This window comes from Panthera uncia, chromosome A2, assembly GCF_023721935.1.
Source record: "Panthera uncia isolate 11264 chromosome A2, Puncia_PCG_1.0, whole genome shotgun sequence".
NCBI classification, from domain to species: domain Eukaryota; kingdom Metazoa; phylum Chordata; class Mammalia; order Carnivora; family Felidae; genus Panthera; species Panthera uncia.
This window is the reverse complement of record NC_064816.1, coordinates 72241131-72260575: the sequence shown is the minus strand read 5'-3', so window position 1 is coordinate 72260575 and position 19445 is coordinate 72241131. Positions and strand designations below refer to the sequence as shown.

General features: G+C 39.9%; 1 gene segment (V, D, J or C); it reads right to left on the bottom strand.

The window, feature by feature from the left end:
• Window positions 1-6: 6 nt before the first annotated feature.
• The window catches only part of LOC125929817 (T cell receptor gamma constant 2-like), a 134505-nt gene continuing 115066 nt past the window's right edge, over window positions 7-19445 (bottom strand). Inside the window, 5 exon segments of the C gene segment in view lie at window positions 7-542; window positions 2608-2655; window positions 10603-10725; window positions 12219-12548; window positions 17377-17441. Of these exon segments, the coding sequence occupies window positions 400-542; window positions 2608-2655; window positions 10603-10725; window positions 12219-12548; window positions 17377-17441 (709 nt within the window).

Sequence of the window (19445 nt, the reverse complement as noted above, 5' to 3'; positions counted from 1 at the left end):
GATGAAGGCTTCCATGTATGTAAAATAAAAGGCCTCCAGGCAGTTATCTGGATACAGAGCTCCAGGGGCCGCGATGGAAGCTGCACGCTCTGAGCTGTACTCAGAGGCGAGGGTGCTGGGTGGCTGACGAGCTGGTAGACGTGAAGGAGAGAGCGGTGCTGAAGCCCCTGTGGTGCCCCCGGCCCCACCCCTGACTCATGGCAGAGTCTGTTCTTGGTGCAGAGTGACATTTCCTGTTTGCCCAGGAGTTTGCAAACCCATTCTGCAATGATGACACATAGAAAAAGACAACGTGTGAACTGAAATGAACCACCCAGAAAGAAAGCCCCGCTAGACCCATAGCAGACACTTTCAGTGACAACAGTCAATGGAGAAACATGGACCCTGTGCCACCACGGGTCAGGAACTCTTCCCATTGTCACAGAGTGCCGCTCTCCCAAGCAGACAGATGGCGGTGATGACGGTGTAGACCAGGCTCTTGACGAGGAGGAGGAGGTAGGTGCAGTAGGCAGAGGTGTTCACGAGCTGCAGCTGCAGGGGGTCTAAAAGAAGCCATCGGTTAGTTTCACCTGTGTTTTTGAAAGGCGAGGACTTTCAAAGAGAGGGGTTGACAGCATACATTTCAGATGACCTGGGTTGAAGTGACTGCCCGACACCACCACAACCTGACATTAAACATCTTCACCCCCATCAGCACTACCACCGCCACCAGGACAATTCAGAATCCAGCTTGCAGGTCAACTCAATCACCAACCTCTGAGAAGTTGACTTAGAACATTCCCACATATTCAAAGGAACAGTCACATTTTTAATGAGCGAATCCAATGGAAAAGATCATTGGTGATAAAGAGCTCTTAGCACTTCCTCACCCCGACTATGTCTCGAAGTAAGAATAATTGCCAATGTCCATTGACCACAAACTCACTGCCACTTACTTGAGAGCTTCGCATGCAAAACTTTAATCTTATTTAATTGTAATAACCTCTGAGATTATTATTTTCATTCCCATTTTAAAAAATAAATTGAGGATATAGAAGTAATTGCCTAGTGTTCTATCATTAGTACCAGGAGCCAAATATCAAATCCAGGAACATGATGTTCAAGCACATATCCTCAGCTACTGTGTAATTCTGCATCACTTCACGTAATACCTATCCAAGATATCAAATGATTAAGCACAGATATAAAGCTGAATTGCTTATTTTGAAGGATCTCAGCCATTACATGTTGTGCATTCAGTGAGATTCCTAGCAATGGTACAAATCATGGAAATTTGGTGGTGTTCATGGCGGAAATTTGGTGGGTGAGAGGTTTGTGTTAAGAGGGCATTACATAAAATGGAAGTAAGGGATTAATTCAATTTCTCTGCAACTTTAGGAGATCAAACTCATTCCTTTTTCTCCCTGAGTATCTATCATTCTAGCTATTATGTTATAGGACTATAGTATTTCATATCCTTCGAAGTGTAACAGGAAATACATGATGTCAGAAATAATTAATGAAAATAATGATGGACCAGGCTGGCTACTCAATGAACCACAAGGCCAAGTCTTTCCCTTACATGCTTTATCTCCATAAAGTCAGAACCCCAAAATTATTAGCCCTTGGTGTGAAAGGGACCTCAAGGGGTGATGCGATCAAAACTTGCCCTTGGTCAGGTAATATGTTACATAAGGTCCAGAGGCCCCTTGATATTGGACTTGGAGGGCAGATCAGCAAGACTATAGCCAACCCTCCATGTCACTTTCTTACTTTCCCACATATGTTGGAAGAAAGGGCTAGAAACCAGTACTTACAATGTGTCCGCTAAATGAGATACCCGATGCTAGACATTCCACATATGTGCTCCTATGGCTTTGCTAACTCAGGCGTTATTTGTGTAATTCCTGTCTGGCTCAGCAAATGTAAGTAATGTGCCCATATTCATGCAACTAATAACGAAACAATTGAGGTGAAAATCCAGTCTGTGGCATCTCCAAAGGGTGCAGCCTGTCTCAAGCCCTTGGCTTTGGACTTAGAGGGAGAATAAAAATTAAGTTAGTATATGAACTCTGGATTCAGTTGTTCCGGGTTGCAGCTCCAGATCTCATTGTGTGGCATGGTGCAAGAGATTTCGTTAATTTTAGCTCATTGCCCTCATGCATAAAATGGGAATAAATCTTCCATGGTGAGTATTAAGAATTAAACAAAAGGCACTCACAGTACACACAACGCCTTCTGAACGGGAACCTCTCAGTGTCAGTTCATTCATTAACTATGAGCAAGAACAAAGGCTTAAAAAAAAACTCCAGAAGCGACTCGATATGATGTTTTCCATAGTCAGTAGAAACAAAGGCCACAGAAGTGAATGAAGTCCATTGCTGAAAGACTTCAGAGGCCCTTGCTGCACCCCTACTTTATGGTCCTCTCATTCCCAAACCTGCATTTACTGTGTGAAGATGATCCCCGGGAAATGATGGATTGACTTAAATTATCACTCAGTCTATTTTGGAAGATCCAACCATTGTGAGGTTTCTATCTGAAGTCAGGGAAGTTTAAAAGTTAACCTGATTGTGAGGGCAAAAATGCTATCGCATAACATAAAGGCAAGCATATAGACAAACTTACCATTTTCGTCTTTCGAAGAAGCTTCTGTAGAGTTAACAGCAGTGAGCTCTGCAAGAAATAATAGCAAATATTATTTGATTGTTCATATGCATTAATTGGCACGTGGCTGTGTTGTGGATGGATGGATAGGTACATACGTACATACATACATAGATGACAGATAGAATTTGTCATCAGAGAAGAAAGAGTTATTATAAATATGAGCCCACAATTACAGAAAGGGTTGGTCTGATTCTACGTAGTTCAGTAGATCAATTCATACCTTGTATTTCTGCACATGGAGATGTTGAAGTTCTTGAATGATGAATGGTTTTTTCTCACAACTAGCAGGTAATGTTTGAGACTGTCTTGTTTTCCTTCTGTGCTCATAGCTCTTAGCACAGAGTTTGCTGTGATGCAGGTGCTCTATAAATACTTGTTGGATGGAGAAATAACCAAAAGCAGTGGCTGTCGTACAGTCCTCGGCACCCACTGCTGACCTGAAGGGTTGCTACCAAAATAAATGCGTCCGACCCTAGGATCCACAGCAGAATCTTACATGTTGGAAGGAGTCTGTTCTAGGTAAATTTTCCATCAAGCAAAGAAATCAGTCTTACCTTTCAAGTCACGCACGCCCCACGATGCCCAACTCCCGCATATCATTTTGTGGAGTGGTTGTGCTTGTAGACATGTCAATAATCCTGATGAAAACCAGTTCCTATTGAGTGATTATTACTGTGCCAGACACTTATGCCAAAGGTTCATGTGCATTATCTCATCTGATCCCCCAGTGCCAGTGATGTGAACTGAATTTGGAGGACTCCATGTTACACACAAGGAAATAAGGTTTAGAGGGTTTAAATAACTTATGGAGAGTTGTGCCAGTGATGGGCAGAGCCAGCACTCAGGGATGGTTGTGGGGGGTTAGATGAGTTACAGCATGTGGGAAGTGCCTTGTAAAACAGTCCATAGAAATAGAACATAACTGCACCATTGTGGACTCTTAGACATCATCCCTTCCAGATATCTGAGAAGCTCAGCACCTCAGTGCAAGGATAGAATGACAGGTCAAGTCACATTGATAGCCATCTGAATATATAAAACGTGAGGTGACAGTTGTATTTCTCTATAGTGTTTAAAAAAAAAAAGCACGACATACGTACAAAGACAAAATTCCTTAAAAAGATCATTGACAATTGCATGCAGAAAGAGAGAGGTGTAAGATAATTTTGGTTGATTCTTTTTCTGTTCTGGTGAGCGTAATCTTATTTTGGTGCACTATTTAAAAAATGGGTTTAGGGCATAGGTTTTTGGGTAAATCCCAAGAAGGAACATGTTAGTATAAACCTGTTAAATGTTAAAAGATCTTCAAGAGCTGACTTTAAAGTTCTTAAAGATCTCTTTCTTTTCCATACAGTGACTTTATATTGAAACTAATATAGCCTGTAAGTGTGTCAACTAACTGCAATTAAAATAAAAACTTTAAAAAAGATCAATAAAAATCTCTTATCATCATGCATTGATCAACATAAAGTCATGTGGGTAACAATTTTCATAATAAAATTTGTGTGTGTCCTAGGTGCTCTTTCTTAATTGTGGTTGGTTGAAAACATGGACGAGATGAGTTTATCTGCCTTTGGAATCACTTCATTGTTTTGTTCTTTCGTGTATATGTATCATAAACACACACACACACACACACACACAAGCTTTTTTCAAAAACAACAACAAACCAAAAACTTCCAAGAAACAGCACTAGAAATCTGCTGCAGAATTACATTAACAGAAATGCCCCATTAGCTTTGTGGTTATGAGAAGACGCTGGGAAACATTCATTTCAGAAATAAGTGCCAAGTAAGACACGTCATAAAACAGGAACTTCTCCCTTATCATACACATCACCATGGAACTTACTATACCTTTTACTTTTCTCCAATCACTAGAGAAATCAAAACTTAAGAGGATACTTCAGCCCAATGATTACATTAAATTTATGCTGTGCTCATTTGCTTCTTTTCTGTTTCTTAGCTACAGAGCTAAAAAATTAAGGCTGCCTGTGTGATCTTGTTTTAGTTAGTTATAAGGAAGGACATAAATAAATACAATAAGTATATGAAAAAATTCATCCGTGGGGCACCTGGGTGGCTCAGTCGGTTAAGTGTCTGACTTCGGCTTAGGTCAAGACCTCATGGTTGGTGGATTCGAGCCCCGCGTCGGGCTCTCTGCTGTCAGCATGGAGCCTGCTTCTGATCATCTGTCCCCCTCTCTCTCTGCACTCCCCGCCCCATCAAAATAAATAAATATACCTAAAAATGTTTAATAAAAAACAAAAAGTAAAAAAAATTAATCCATGTTATGCTTTCAAGATCAAGCGTTGTTACTGACATAATTTCATGTGCTCTCATCATAGTCCAGCTGAAAGCGAAGGTAATGTGTGGCCCTAATTTGATCATTGGACACACTAAGAATCTGTGAAATCACAAAAATTCATTCGAGTAAATTTTAAAGATCTGACTGATCTCTTCACGAATCGGGCAATATCTCATCTGGCAAGTAGAGAGGGGCTCCAAAGAGGCACAGAAATGGGGAGATTTTTAAAGATAGGGAATGAAAAAGGTTATTAGCAAAGAACATTATTATTGCAAGGTCACTCTCATAAGGGGAATGGAGAGGGTCGATCAGTACACTGCCTAGTGCGGACCAGGAAACGCCCATGTTCGCTGATTCAAGGCTACAGTTCTGGGGGTTGAAACTGCAGCTGGGCAGGGATGAAGTCTTGGTTTACTGGTTTGGGGTCTTAAGTTGAGTGAGGCCATTTTGAGCCTGTGGTTTTCTTTTTAACAGCTCTGCCTTTTGATCAGACTCCCGGTTTAACTTAGAGAGACACAATTGAAGGCATTAACAGCACTCAGCAACCTCTCTGAAGTTTTCACAGTTTTTGTGGTTGCTCTTGTGATATTCACAGGTCTTGACCTTTTGGCCTGTGAATGTTCAGAGGTTACCGCTTCAGCTCTACAGTGTTTGAGTTGGTCATTCTGTTCTCTTGGTTTCTTTTCTTTTGACATTCCAATCTTAGAGACATCATTAGTTTGCAGGTAACCGGCTCTGAACTTGCATTTAAAGCTTTTGAGAGAACCACCAGGCAGCTTATTGTAATTACAAAATACAGGATAATTCCTCATGTTTGGAGTACAGTTTGAAGGGATAGTTCCCAAGACTCAAAGCAATGAAAATCGAGTAACTCTTTGAAGTCAAGAGTCTTGCTCAGTGACCTGATGTTATTGAGTTTTAACTTCCCCAGACCTGTTAATCGGGGTATAGCAGGTGGTCTTGGTTAGAGGACAGACCCAGCCTTGCTCAGCTAAGAGATAATCAAGGTCTATCTTATTTTCAGGAAGTACTTTTGCGCCAGAGTCTAAGGATTTTTGTTGGGCAGCCATTACTTTAGTAAGAGGTTCTGCAACAAATTCAAGAATGAAGGAGAAGGTCCTGAACATACCTCATTTACAATTTATCCTTAACCAGGGAAGTAGGGCCCCTCCAAAGGAGGGAATCCTGGATCATGGAAGCTTCCTGGGAGGTCCCTTCTAACTCAGGATGTAAACTGAGGGAAGTCAACCAATGAGAGGTCTTCTTTAGCTTGAGTAAAGCTAAGATCAGTTACCTTTACTGCTAGTCTGAAATAGAAGTTTCCTCTAAAGTCCAGAGTTTACCCTTGCTAGCAATTACCTGGGAGAAACAAATGAGGGCCATCGCCAAAGCAAAGGAAAAGAGAAGAGGAAGAAAGGGTTTCACGTTTGATGAAAGTATGAAGGGTGATGTTTCTTAAATATTTGTTTATTTTTGAGAGAGAGAGAGAGAGAGAGAGCACAAGTGAGGGAAGGTCAGAGAAAGAGGGAGTGGGAGAATCCCAAGCAGGCTCTACACTGTCAGTGCAGAGCCGGGGAGGGGCTCAATCTCAGGAACCTTGAGACCATGGCCTGAGCCCAAATCAGGAATTGGACAGTTAACCGACTGAGCCATCCAGGCGCCCTAAAAAATTCTTCCTTCCAGTCTTAACCGATCCTGACCACACATAACATTCCTTTCCAAACATCCCCTTGTACAACTTCTCTTTTACATTCAGGCTTTTTCTTGAGTTTGCCTCTTCAGATAACCAGGCTTGCCTAGGAAAAAATCTTTTTTTCCCTCCCTCAAAAACATATTTCCATTTCTCATACTTTTTCTTATTAAAAAGACACATCTTACTTTCCTTGCACTCCAGGTTGTTTCCCTTATTATTTCCAGTAGTCTGAATTACATTTATTAAAATTCTGTTCTTTTAGAAACTTCATTTTTAATGAAAGCTAATAAGCAAGCAATTGTTGGGGAGCCTGGGTGGCTCAGTCGGTTAAGCGTCGGACTTCCTCTCAGGTCATGACCCTGTGCTTCGTGGGTTTGAGCCCAGTGTCAGGCTCTGTGCTGACATCTCAGACCTTGGAGCCTGGAGCCTGCTTCAGATTCTGTGTCTCCCTCACTCTCTGCCCCTCCCCTGCTTGCACTCTGTCTGTCTCTAAAAAATAAATAAATATTTAAATCTTTTTAAATAAAATAAGCCAGCAATTGTGATCTGTTACACCAGCATTTCTTAGATTGGTAAATTTATGGATACATTTCAAAAAGTCTAGAAACATGCGCATCATCATAAAACAATCTTTCAGTAAGTCACAAAATACATTTCTGAAAAAGCCCAAGTTATCTTCAGTTTCTCTGCAATACCAAAACCAAAAGTAGGTAAACCTATGTTCATTAACTAACAAGTGAGTGTTTTATCTTACTTGGAAATGATCTAGATATTTAATGAATATTATCTAATTTAATACTTGACTTAACTCAGCAGAACTTTAAGGATTTAGGTCACCAAAAAGATTTGGGAGACTATTTAAAACATTATCTTAAAAAAGTTATTTTATTTACATCTTTCAATTTACTTGTTCATGAAGTTGAGCTGAAATTACCCATAAAAAATTTATGAGACGTGGGGAGGGATGGGTTAAATAGGTGATGGGAATAAGGAGTGCCCTCATCCCAATGAGCACAGGGTGATGTATGAGGTGCTGAATCACTAGATTGTACATTTGAAACTAATAGAACCCTGCCTGTTAACTACACTGGAATTAAAATTAAAACTCAAAAAGAAAAATGTTAGGAAATATCAAAATCCATCATTATCCCAAGCTATTTTCTTTAAGATTTTGAAGAGACCACATCTACTTATTTGACTTTTAGTAAATCCACGCATGTGAAAGTTTTAATTTTAGTGCTAATAACTCTAAAAAATATGTCTATTTTATTTAAAACAACAACCAAATAATTGCCCAGATCATGTGAAGTTGAAACACACATTGGTTAGTTTCTATCATTCTGAGAGGTTTAGAATGCCCAATCCTTGCAAGTGCTTGCCTTCAAACCAAGGAAATGGAGCTCTTTGCAAACTAATTTTGACAATGTCTCCAGAGAGAAAAATACCTCACATTGACAATGTGTATTTGTGGACACACAGATCGCTGCAAAGACCCTTGAGTCACTGATGTTTATGGAGACATTTATGGAGAAAGTGTTAAGATTTATATGTGTCCCCAGGATTATGAAGGACACTGAGCCAGGATTTAGGCACAGGAGGCCTTTAGCAGTTTGTATTTTAAAACGGTCTCTTTTCCTTTGTTTCTCTCAGTCCTGGGCGCTTGTGGCCTGTGTTTACATGTCAAAAGTGTGATAAGATTGATCACTTTAAGGGTGAAGAAAGAATGCAAGTTCCTCCAAGAAAGACTTTCTTTTCCAAAAGCCAACCATCTATAAGCCCTTTTCCAGAACTACGAGAAGTGTGGGGGTGGGTGAAGGAACAGGGGCACTCTGGATTGACCCAAAAGCTGCATTTCTAGTTCTGTTCGCATTTGTCAGTCCAGCTGGTCTCGGTGTCTCAAATACTTGGATTTACGTGAAATGACATCAAAGTTTGATCCAAGTATGTGCCTCAATTTGCTTCCTTCCCTCTGAGTGCATAGTTTACATTTTAAGTATTTCTGGCATATGGAATAACCCCCTTGGGTGTAAGATGGGTCCCCAGAGAGGGTGCAGAGAATATTGCCCTCCCCAGATCCAGGGTCACCCACAGTCACAGCCAAAGGAAGAAACCCATAAGCCACACGTCCCAGGCAGGCAGAGAGCTAAGAGCAGTGGTGCAGGATGACACCAGCAAGGAGGCAACGGCTGTCTCTGGGAGAGAAAGGATCCATAAGCAATGGGTGTGGATTTGGAAAGGGTGGGACAACAGGAAATTTTGTTATCCTCTCCGGACCAGGCATTGTGGGCAGAAATTTGGAAGAAGTGGATTCTCCTTCGAGTCTCCACCCTTGGATGGCTTCTGCCAGTTTTTGCAGGACCCCTTCTGCTGGCCACGGTATTTACCAGAAATCACTTAACTGTTTAAGGAAATAATGTAGCAGTTTCCAGAAGAACCCTCAGTTTCATCAACTCTGGGCGGGGCTCATGTGGAGTTTTTCCTATGAAGGTACATACGGGGGTGTCTGTAAGGCCATTGACTTGGCTGACTTCTGTTTATAGCTGTGGAGTCTTTTCACAGCGAGAAACATTTCACACTGGAGTGAGGGCCCAAAGAGCAAGGAGGGAAGTAGGGGGGAGTTACGTGAGTCTTACAGTTTTGTTGTTATAGGTTCCTGTTCCATCTTTAATTTTCACTAGGGTTTTGCAGTGAATGTTTCAAGGAAACTACCTTGGAATTTAAACCTTCTGGAGGCTTCTGCTTATTAATTAATGGAAGTGTCCTCCTTAATTTGAGAACACTTGCTTTTATTTTTTTTTTTTAATTTTTTTTTAACGTTTATTTATTTTTGAGACAGAGAGAGACAGAGCGTGAACAGGGGAGGGGCAGAGAGAGAGGGAGACACAGAATCGGAAGCAGGCTCCAGGCTCTGAGCGGTCAGCACAGAGCCCGACGCGGGGCTCGAACTCACGGACCGTGAGATCGTGACCTGAGCCGAAGTCGGATGCTTAACCGACCGAGCCACCCAGGCGCCCCGAGAACACTTGCTTTTAAACACACTTCTTAAATAATCTTATCTAGTTGGAAAGTTCCCCATGATGTCTATGGTATTTCTAGGTCGTAATTGCTCTGGGGGCTGGAAGCAGATCTGTGGGATTCTAGCCTCAAATTAAGTGAACACACCCTTTTGTTTAGCCATATGTAGCCGCAAATGAGGTGTAGCCATATTTCCGTTTGGCCTCCTTTGGGGGTCACCAACCCCAGTTACAAAGCCAGTTTCTCAGGACACAAAGCAAGCTTCCTAAGATTTTGCCATGTTTGATAGGTATCTGTCACTTCTGGGACTATGGTTCTTAGACGTAAAATAAGCAGGTGTAATGGAGGGTGGTGTACTTGATTCTTTAGAATTAAGGATCCCATAAGCTCAGACTGGGGGCTTCTCGGACCCGAACTAATACATAAAATGGATGTGTCTTCAGATGGGGACAGTGCATGATTTAGAGTGTAGCTCCTTGGAGGGGCGTTTTCTCAGTTTGATGAGTTACTTAGTGCCAACTGAGCCCTTTCCCTGACCAAGTTACACTATCAAGGGAGTGTTCTTGGGATGATGAGCATTCTAACAGCCTTTAAATGCCTGACTCATGCCCGCCAATTTTGTGGGGTTTTCTGCATCTGAGATCCTTGTGAGCAGTAGCCTTTATCTACACAAAACCAGACAAACAATTATGTGCACCTTAGGGTGTGGACTGTAAGCAAGGGATGATACTGCGTTCTGGCCAGAACGATGCTCTGTGTGTGGCACCAACAATTCTCCTGGAGGCTCACTGAGGTTTCCACCTGGGGAGCTGTGGTCTGATGGGTTAGGGGCTTAGCTCCTGGCAGATCCTTCTGCCACTTTGGTTGGGCTCCAGACAAATGTGCCAGCCCAAGGTGACCTGCCCCGGAAAGGAAGCCCAGTGTGATCAGGAACTCACCCGTGGCACTTGAAAATGGTGATGTAGACAGTGTACTCGAAGGGCTCACGGTTACTGGCCTTGTGTTTCTACTTGTCTCTGATTCCTTCTGGAAGCCCACTTTGGATCCCGTCACCAAATCTGCTAAATAACATTCAACCAAGTAAATATTAAAGATCTAATGGCTGTTTTGATCAAGTGAATGATGAGTCTGGCAACATCCCACCTAGCAAGTAGAGGGGACCTCCAATGGGTTATAGAGAAGGAAAGGTTTCTAACAATAGAAGGGGAGTGCAGAAAAGGGGGACAGAAGGAGTCAATCCATGAACTTAATAGTGCTGACCAGGAAATTCCCATGTCAACTGGTTATAGGTTACTGTTCTGGGGGTTGAAATTGCACTTGGGCTAAGTATTAAATCTTGCTTGAGTGACTTGAGGCTTTAAGCTAAGTGTTGCCACTGTGGGTCTATGGTTTTCTTCTTACCAGACCCAAAAAGATGAAGACTGATGTCAGAAATTGAGACTTGTATACAGAAAGCTCTTCACATGCCCTGTTATGTGCTTGTTCCCCACTGCTTGCGAGGGGCTTGATAACCCCCGGGAAGACTATGAACTGGTTCCTTCTTAGGGGCCCTCTGGGGCCCTGGTCTGGCATGTCCATGCTCAGGACTTGACTTCTGAGTCTAGAGAGTTACTGGGTCACAGTGGGGCCAGAGCACATTCAGGTCTGCCCACACTGTCTAAATACGTGCAGCGTCTACACCAATGGGCTCCTTTGGGACACTGTGCCTGAATCACGGGTGACAGGAGCGAGAGGAAAAGGATATTTGCCCTACTGTAGTGATGCTCCTGGGGACAGTGCTCCCTCCTGCATCCCCTCCAGGCCTGGCGCACACTCGGACGGCAGGAAGTGTTTGCTGGGCAGCATTTACTAATGGTAAGAAATGTTCATTGTGTACAATGGACGCACGTGTGCATGTGTAAGCTTCACTCAGTCTTCACTTACCAAATTTCACCTTACAGTGGTAGAGAAAAGTCAATGTGAAAACACCAAAACTGCACTAAAACGTCAGGGACCAAAGTACCATTTTTTGTTGAGCTGTGATCTGCCTCCCTCAAATGAACAACAATTTGGTTGCCTAGAACTCATTTGTTATGGCTTATGTTTGAGCAGAGCAAGGTTGAAGTGAGAGGGACTTTGACTGCTGAGTAGAATATTCCTGAAGGATGGGCAATTGTTTTTATTTCCTGATCAAGTAAAATCATCAAAAGTGGATTCTCTTTTTGAGCATTTATTGGATACAAGGCTGCTAGGTGCTTTCACGTGTACTGTCTCATTTCACCCATACGGTGACCCTCAGAAACATCATTATGACCTCCATGTTTTGGATGATGAAACTGAGGCGAGAAAGGCTAAGTGAATTTTTCTTTTTCTGTTTCTTTGTATGTTCCAAAGCCCATACTATTTTAATTCTATGGGGAAATAGCAGGACAGTTATGGTACCATTAAAGGCAACAACATTAAGGAAAGATTTCTATTTGCTTCTTTTCCATTAATTCTTGACAGAAAAGGTGGTGTATTCCATCAGGGAAAAATAGGGTTCTGGGAGGTTATATTCATGTGTACATGCACATACCTGTGTTTATTGAAGGAAAAAGAATCTCTTGATCAACCCCTCCTTTATTCTTCTCGTGTTTGACGATACATTTGTGTTCTTTGCCCATTGAGTCTTCTCTCACGGTCAGCCAGGTGTATTTCATGTATGTGTCCTTAATCTTCATGGTGTCTCCCTGCTGGGATTTCAATATTACTCTGCCATTTTTCTCTTTCCAATCTATCTTGATAACATCAGGGAAAAAATCCTCAAGAAGACAAAGATATGTTCCAGCCTTGTGGAGTTTTCTTTCAGCATTTGAAGGAAGAAAAATCGTGGGCTTGGGGGAAGTGTCTTCATCAGGGCTTTTAGCTGTGGGAGAAATTGGAGTGGCAGTTAGAACTATTATGAGAGAAACACAAACATTGTATGGTTTGGAACCACCTAACACAAAAAAAAAGGAAGGAAAAGTTGCCATCATCTTAGTGCTTACCAGGGGCTTTCGTCCACACTGGGGTTATGAAATTCTTGCTTTCTTAGTTTCCATGGGAAAAGGAGTTCAAGTAGTTATGAAACTTGCCAACGTCACAGCTATTAAGTGGCAGAATCCAGATTAAAACATGTAATTTTGTGGAGCACCTGGGTGGCTCAGTCCTTTATGTGTTTAGCTCTTGGTTTTGGTTCAGGTCATGATCTCATGGTTTGTGAGTTCAAGCCCCACATCGAGTTCTGTGCTGACAGTGTGGAGCCTGCTTGCTCTCTCTCTCTCTCTCAAAATAAATAAATAAACTTTCAAAAAAAAAGTTTTAAAACATGGAATTTTGTTAAACAATACACAGTCACTTGTTTGAGTGTGAATTATTTCCAGGCATACTTGACAATCTATTAAGTTGAGCTTTTAGCTTCAAATAAGAATCCCATGCCCACCTCTGACACTGGAGTTCTTCTTGATTTCTGAATTTTAGAACATTTTGCTCTCACATCTGAGCCACACCAGGATTTTGAGCAGGACAATGTTTAAAGCTGCACCTCCAAATTATTTACAATGCCTTGAATTTAGAAGCAATGTGGCAATATTTCCAAAACTTCTATATAAAAAAAACTTACTGATTATTTTCAGAAATTCTCTTATATTAACCTTATCAAATAATGCACTGGTCACAATTTTGTTTTGCTTTAGGAAATATTCACGGAAAGCACACTTTATATTGGAATTTCATTAGAAGTTGACACATGACTAAAAAGACACCATACTTCAATGCTTAGCATCTCCCCCCAAATTTGGATCTGCCCTACAAGCCTGCTGAACTTGTCGTACCCACAAGTTTCTTTGTTTTTACCTGCTCAATAACGTTATATGTAACTGCTGTAATGTTAATAGTTATGGTTCCAGAGTTTCTTGTAGACATAATGTCAAAACATATAAAAAAAAACCATCATGGGTTTCAAGGGACTGTCACTTGAATGCTGGAATGTTACCTAATTATATATTTAATGTTAATGTAGTGATTGAAATTATAAATAGTAGAACCCTTTCCAATTTGATTTCCAACTGAAACACTAATTATTTACTCATTTTCTTTTTTGGCTATTTTGGATTCGGAATAATAATTTTATGGGCATTTTCTTAAGCATAATTGGATTTCTGGATTTCTTCTTTGAGAAGAAAAGAAAAAAAAATCTTGAGAATTTCTGCCTGTGCCACAAAGCTCCTGAGTTCTATACTAAATCAGTAAGCAAGAAATGATGAGATTTTATTCATGCGGTAAATACAATTAGCTCATAGCGTGGTTGTTTTAATTTTGTACATCTTGCTTGTAGTAAGAAATAGTATTTCATTGGTTATAATAGTAAAGCACTGCATACTTCTCCAACCATATACTTTGTTTTTATTTTAAAAAGCATATGATGTAAAAAAAAGTTTAATTTTAAAATTTTACATGATATTTAATTCATTTTAGCCCCCATTTAATACATTAAAGATCTAGTTTTCATGTTAGGAAATTTGGTTTTCTTATAGAAATACTTCTGGTTCATCACAGTAAAGAAAATTTCTTGATGGTGAGACATGATGTTTACCTCCTGTCCCTTTTCCTCAGCTAGATTCTGGAAGTTTCGTTCTTTTCCAGAATGAACTCTCATAACTTTCTCAATGTGATAGTTAACTGAGCATTAATAGTGTACTTGATCGTATATGGTTAGTGTTTGTCTTTAGGGTAATTATTTTACATGTTTTTTTTTTTTCTTTCAACATTCTTTTTTAAATTTATTAACAGTGTTTTTTATGGCCACAATCATTTTCATTATGCATAAAATAGAAACCTGTTTACACAATAAATAAACTTGTTTGATACCCTTATATAAGAAAAAGAATTTGAGGTTAATTGCCTGAGTTTTATAATTTTATGATGATGAAGCTGTGTGAATTCTATATAAATTTATCAAATGTCAACCACAATATTTATAAGTGTGACATTTCAAAGTTGCCTATTGATATTGATGGAAAGTTTCTCTATTTTATTCTCATTTTACTTTTATTAAAAATAAATTATAAGTATTTCATATATAAATATGAATTTAAAATTAACGACATTTCTAAGTATATTTAAAAGTACTAACTATATCTCTATGTTTCTAAGTACATTCTAACTATATATTTTTTTATTTTTTATTTTTTTTGATAGAGACAGAGCACAAGTGGGGGAGGGGCAGAGAGAGACGGAGACACAGAATCTGAAACAGGCTCCAGGCTCTGAGCTGTCAGCACAGAGTCTGATGCGGGGCTGGAACTCACAAACTGCAAGATCATGACCTGAGCCGAAGTCGGGTGCTTAACCAACTGAGCCACCCAGGCGCCCCACATTCTAACTATATTTTAGACATGTAATTGTGTTTCTACTAAATACAAGCATGAAGCCCAAACTTGTTCCTGTTAGAGTTTCTATCAATTATGATCAAGGATTAAGGTTTAAAGTACTTAGAACTACAAAGATTTAAAAAAAACACATTTTCATTTCATTTTTGTTGCCAAGTAAGGGAAGAAAAGTCCATTAAACAGAAGCAACTACCTCTAAATTCAAGTTATTTGTGTATCCGTGGACAGCAAGGGAACTTCCCATTGGAGCAGTTACAAGTACAGCTGACTCCTCTGGAGAATTTCTGCTTTGTCAGTATGATCGGCTACAGACCACCCTCCATAGTGGATACAATTCTCCCTTTAGGTTCGAAATGGGGCAACCTCCATCCAGCACCCATTTTGTGTAAGACGACGTGCCAAGTACTTTATTCACAGTCTCTCATTTAATTCTGGTCTACTCTTTCTGAATACATACTGTTACCCCATCTTATGGATTAGGAAACTGAGGCCAGAGAATAATTACCCAAGTTCACATAAACAGTAAGTGGTGGAGCCAGAGCTCTGGTCAGCCTGAGCCCAAAGCCCAGGCTTTCTGACCACACCCTTTCACCATCCGAAAAGGAAATGTGTCAAGTCAGAAAACTTACCTGTCGTGATCAACTTGTTCTCAGACCAGACCCTTTCATGACAATTACAGATTGCCTATGAGTACTTTTTTTTGCTCTAAAGTGTACATTTTAGATGCATGTGAAGAGTCTGAACAAAATTTTTAATGAATATAAGGGCAAAAGAAGGAGTATTTCTCAACTGATATTCATAATGATATCACTTTTAATTTGTAAGTATAATCTAATAAAGATATAAAACATTATCAATTAATATTTGACCTTATAACTATATCATTATAAGTTTATATATTCAAGTTGCAAGACCATCCCATTTTTTTTACATCCAGGTATTTCTACTGAAAAATGAGAAATCATCTCATAGTCAGGCTAACGATATTTGAGGTAATGCTTACAACATTCTAATCATTTACAAACTGGTAACAATGAGTCTTAGAATTAAAAGTATTCTGCAAACCTGACCATTTGATCTAAAGTGATCTGCAGACTACATGGTAATTAATATATTTTTCTGTACTCTTGTTTTAATAAAGAACTCCAGTGGGTGGTAATTTGAATTCTGAAGAAGTGTTATTTATGATGGCTGAACATGTCCCAACCCTTGTGGTAGTCATTTCCATATTTAATTTCATTTAGTCCTTGTAACATTTAGTCCTTGAGATGGTTCTTACACTGACAGAATTAATGGATGGGAATTTAGCAAATATTAACAGTAGTAAGTGTCCCTATAAATTTTTAACTTTTTCTTTATTCTTTCTCTTTTCCAGTTTTTTTCCATAATGCACATGTATTATTTTTATAATTTTAAGAAAGCAATAACCAGTGAATCAAAAATTACTTGCTAAAGGATGAATATACACAACATGATAGATTCAGATTCAAAGTTCACATTTTTCTCTGTACCACGGTCTCTTAACATATTTTTCAGAACCTCCTGAATTATATCTCTGTCATCAGTATCTAATTGGATTGCTAGAATTTACATGGGAGTATGTAGTCACTTGGAAAAAAAGAGAACCAGAAACTTGCTTCACAATTTATTAATTCATTTGTATCTGTGATCACAACCACTAAGGGAAGCAAAATATATAATTTCTTTTATTTTTCCAGTGTTTTACTAGCATTGTGAAAATTCTTGGGAAATTGTATTTGATTAGATCTGCTAAGCTAGAAACCTCCCTGTGAGATGTTCCCCCTCATCCAGGCAAAATTGCATCTCTAAGACTAATGAAGAATGAACGCATTTACTAGTCTGAATTTAGAAAAAACAAACTCAGCTTATGACCTTGAATATGTTTACACAGTTAAATGTGTCCATACCTGATATGAATCACCTTGTGACAAAAGGACAAGTTAAGTAATTTTTTGTTCTCTCTTTTCCATTGGTATTTTTGGAATCAAATAAATAAAATATAAAGTTTTTAAATAAACCTTTCAGCACAAAAATCTCACAGGGACCTAACATCCCCACCCCTCAGGGACCCCCAGTTGCTCTAGCAAGTTAGCTTCTTGTCAATGTCGTCCACACAAGCTCAGGCGGCAACTACCCCCAAGGACTGGGACACAGTCACCTACCTCTCCAAGGATCCCGCTGCCATTTGTGACCAAACTGGGACTGAATCCTAGAATTCTGAGCCAACACCAGCACCTAGCCTGCCGCCCCGGCATCGCCTGCCTCCCCTCCCTACGATATATAGAAGAATGAAAGAATATTTACCTGTGACCCTGAGCAGTGTGCCAGCACCGAACACTTTGTGGCCCCAGCCATACCCAGCCCACTGTCTGAAAAGCTTTTACAGAAATCTCCCTTTGTGCCCCTTTTAAATTGAGCCCATATTTTTCAGTATTTAAATAAATATGTAAAAACAGGCCCTGCTAACATTAAACAAAGATGAATCTCAAGCCAAATCATATTAGATATGAACGCAGTCAAGAATGGATGAACTGACCCCTCTCTGCCTGAGCAGCTGGGTTCTGTCTTTCCACCTCCCTCACACGGGTTGGAGAGTATGGTTTTACCTTTCCTCAGTATTTTGCTGAATCCTCTAAACCTCTTTTCTTAAGAGGTTTTCATGTATCAGACCAGTTCTTTTCCTAGAGTGTAATTTACAGATACTATTTCTATAATGTTCAAAGAAGAACAAAAATAGAAATAGCATATTTGAATATTTAATAAATAAAAGTTAATCTTTTTACAGATATTTGTTGTTGTTGTTTTACGTACTCGGGATGGGTACCTGGTTTGATTGTAAAGTAAGTTCTTTCCAGAATCCCATTCCCACTGATGGTAGACCAGATGAGTTGCTCCAGAGTCTGAAATCTTAATGATGATCTCTTAACCTATTATGCTGAGACCCCTCTTTAGACTTCATTATGTGTATGTAATCAATATATATTGATATATATGTTGATATACCTATATTATATATATTGAATATATATATACCTATATATATACACCTATATATATAAATAAGTATATATTTATATATATTGTATATATAGGTATATAGATAGATATATAGATATAGATATAGATATAGATATAGATATAGATATAGATAGATATATCTATATATATACCGTTTCCAGAGCACTGATGTAAAATCCTGAGCTGCTCATCAGGGGATCCTGTCTAGTCTGGTCTTTCTGCCGCTGTCCCGGCCTGAGTGGAAAGGCAGCTGTGGGTCATGCGGCCCAGTCCTGCGTGTAGGTCACCTGCTCCAGCTCCTCTGCCGGAGTCAGTGTTTCCGGCGCACTTGATGCCGATGCAGAAAAAGAAGACTGAATGCAATGGTGTCAAAAGAATTTGTCGGGTTTTTTTTTTTAAGTTTGTTTATTTTGAGAGAGGAAGAGAGAGAGAGAGAGAGAGAGAGAGAGAGCGCATGTGTGCCAGTGGGGGCAGGGGAGGGGCAGAAAGAGACACATAGAATCCCAGGCAAGCTCCCTGCCGTCAGCGCAGAGCCAGATAAGGGGCTCCATCTCAGGAATTCGGAAATCACGATCTGAGCCGAAACCAACAGTCAGACGCTTAACCAACTGAGCCACCCAGGTGTCCCAAAGAACTTGTCATTTTATAGAAACACTCTAAGAATCACACTGTGAGAATTCAATAAATGCATATTCAACAAGTCTGACATGATCTTTTTGGGGGGAGAGGGACTATGTTAGTGCATTGTTTTTTAAGAAGCATTGTTTTCTGCATGAGCAGTAATACAAATAATAAGCCTTTACTATTAAGTGTTCAACTAAAGAGTTGATTGAAAAGGTTAGGCTCAGAGGAGTAAATATTTAGAATTTAAAATATGGCTTAATCTTTCCAATATTACTTAATGGTCTACACCAGACTCTTTGGAATGGTTAAGTCTCCACTGGGTCTCAAACTTTGCCACAGTAACTCGTCATGTGACTTTAAGCAAATAACTGAACTTCTCTGAGCCTCAGGTTCTTTTTTCTAATGTATATTTATTCTTGAAGGAGAGAGACAGAGCACGAGTGGGAGAGGGTCAGAGAGAGAGGGAGACAGAATCCAAAGCAGGCTCCAGGCTCTGAGCTGTCAGCATAGAGCCTGAAGCGGGGCTTGAACCCAAGGACCCCAAGATCATGACTTGAGCTGAAGTCAGGTGCTTAGCTGACTGAGCCAGCCAGGCACCCCTAAGCCTCAGGTTTTTTGTTGTTGTTTTTGTTTTTGTTTTTGTTTTTCTTGTGAAAGTGGAAAAAGAGGGTCTTCTGGGCAGGGCTGTTGAGGATTGAGATAAGGCACTGAAACTATTCAACGTGGTATCT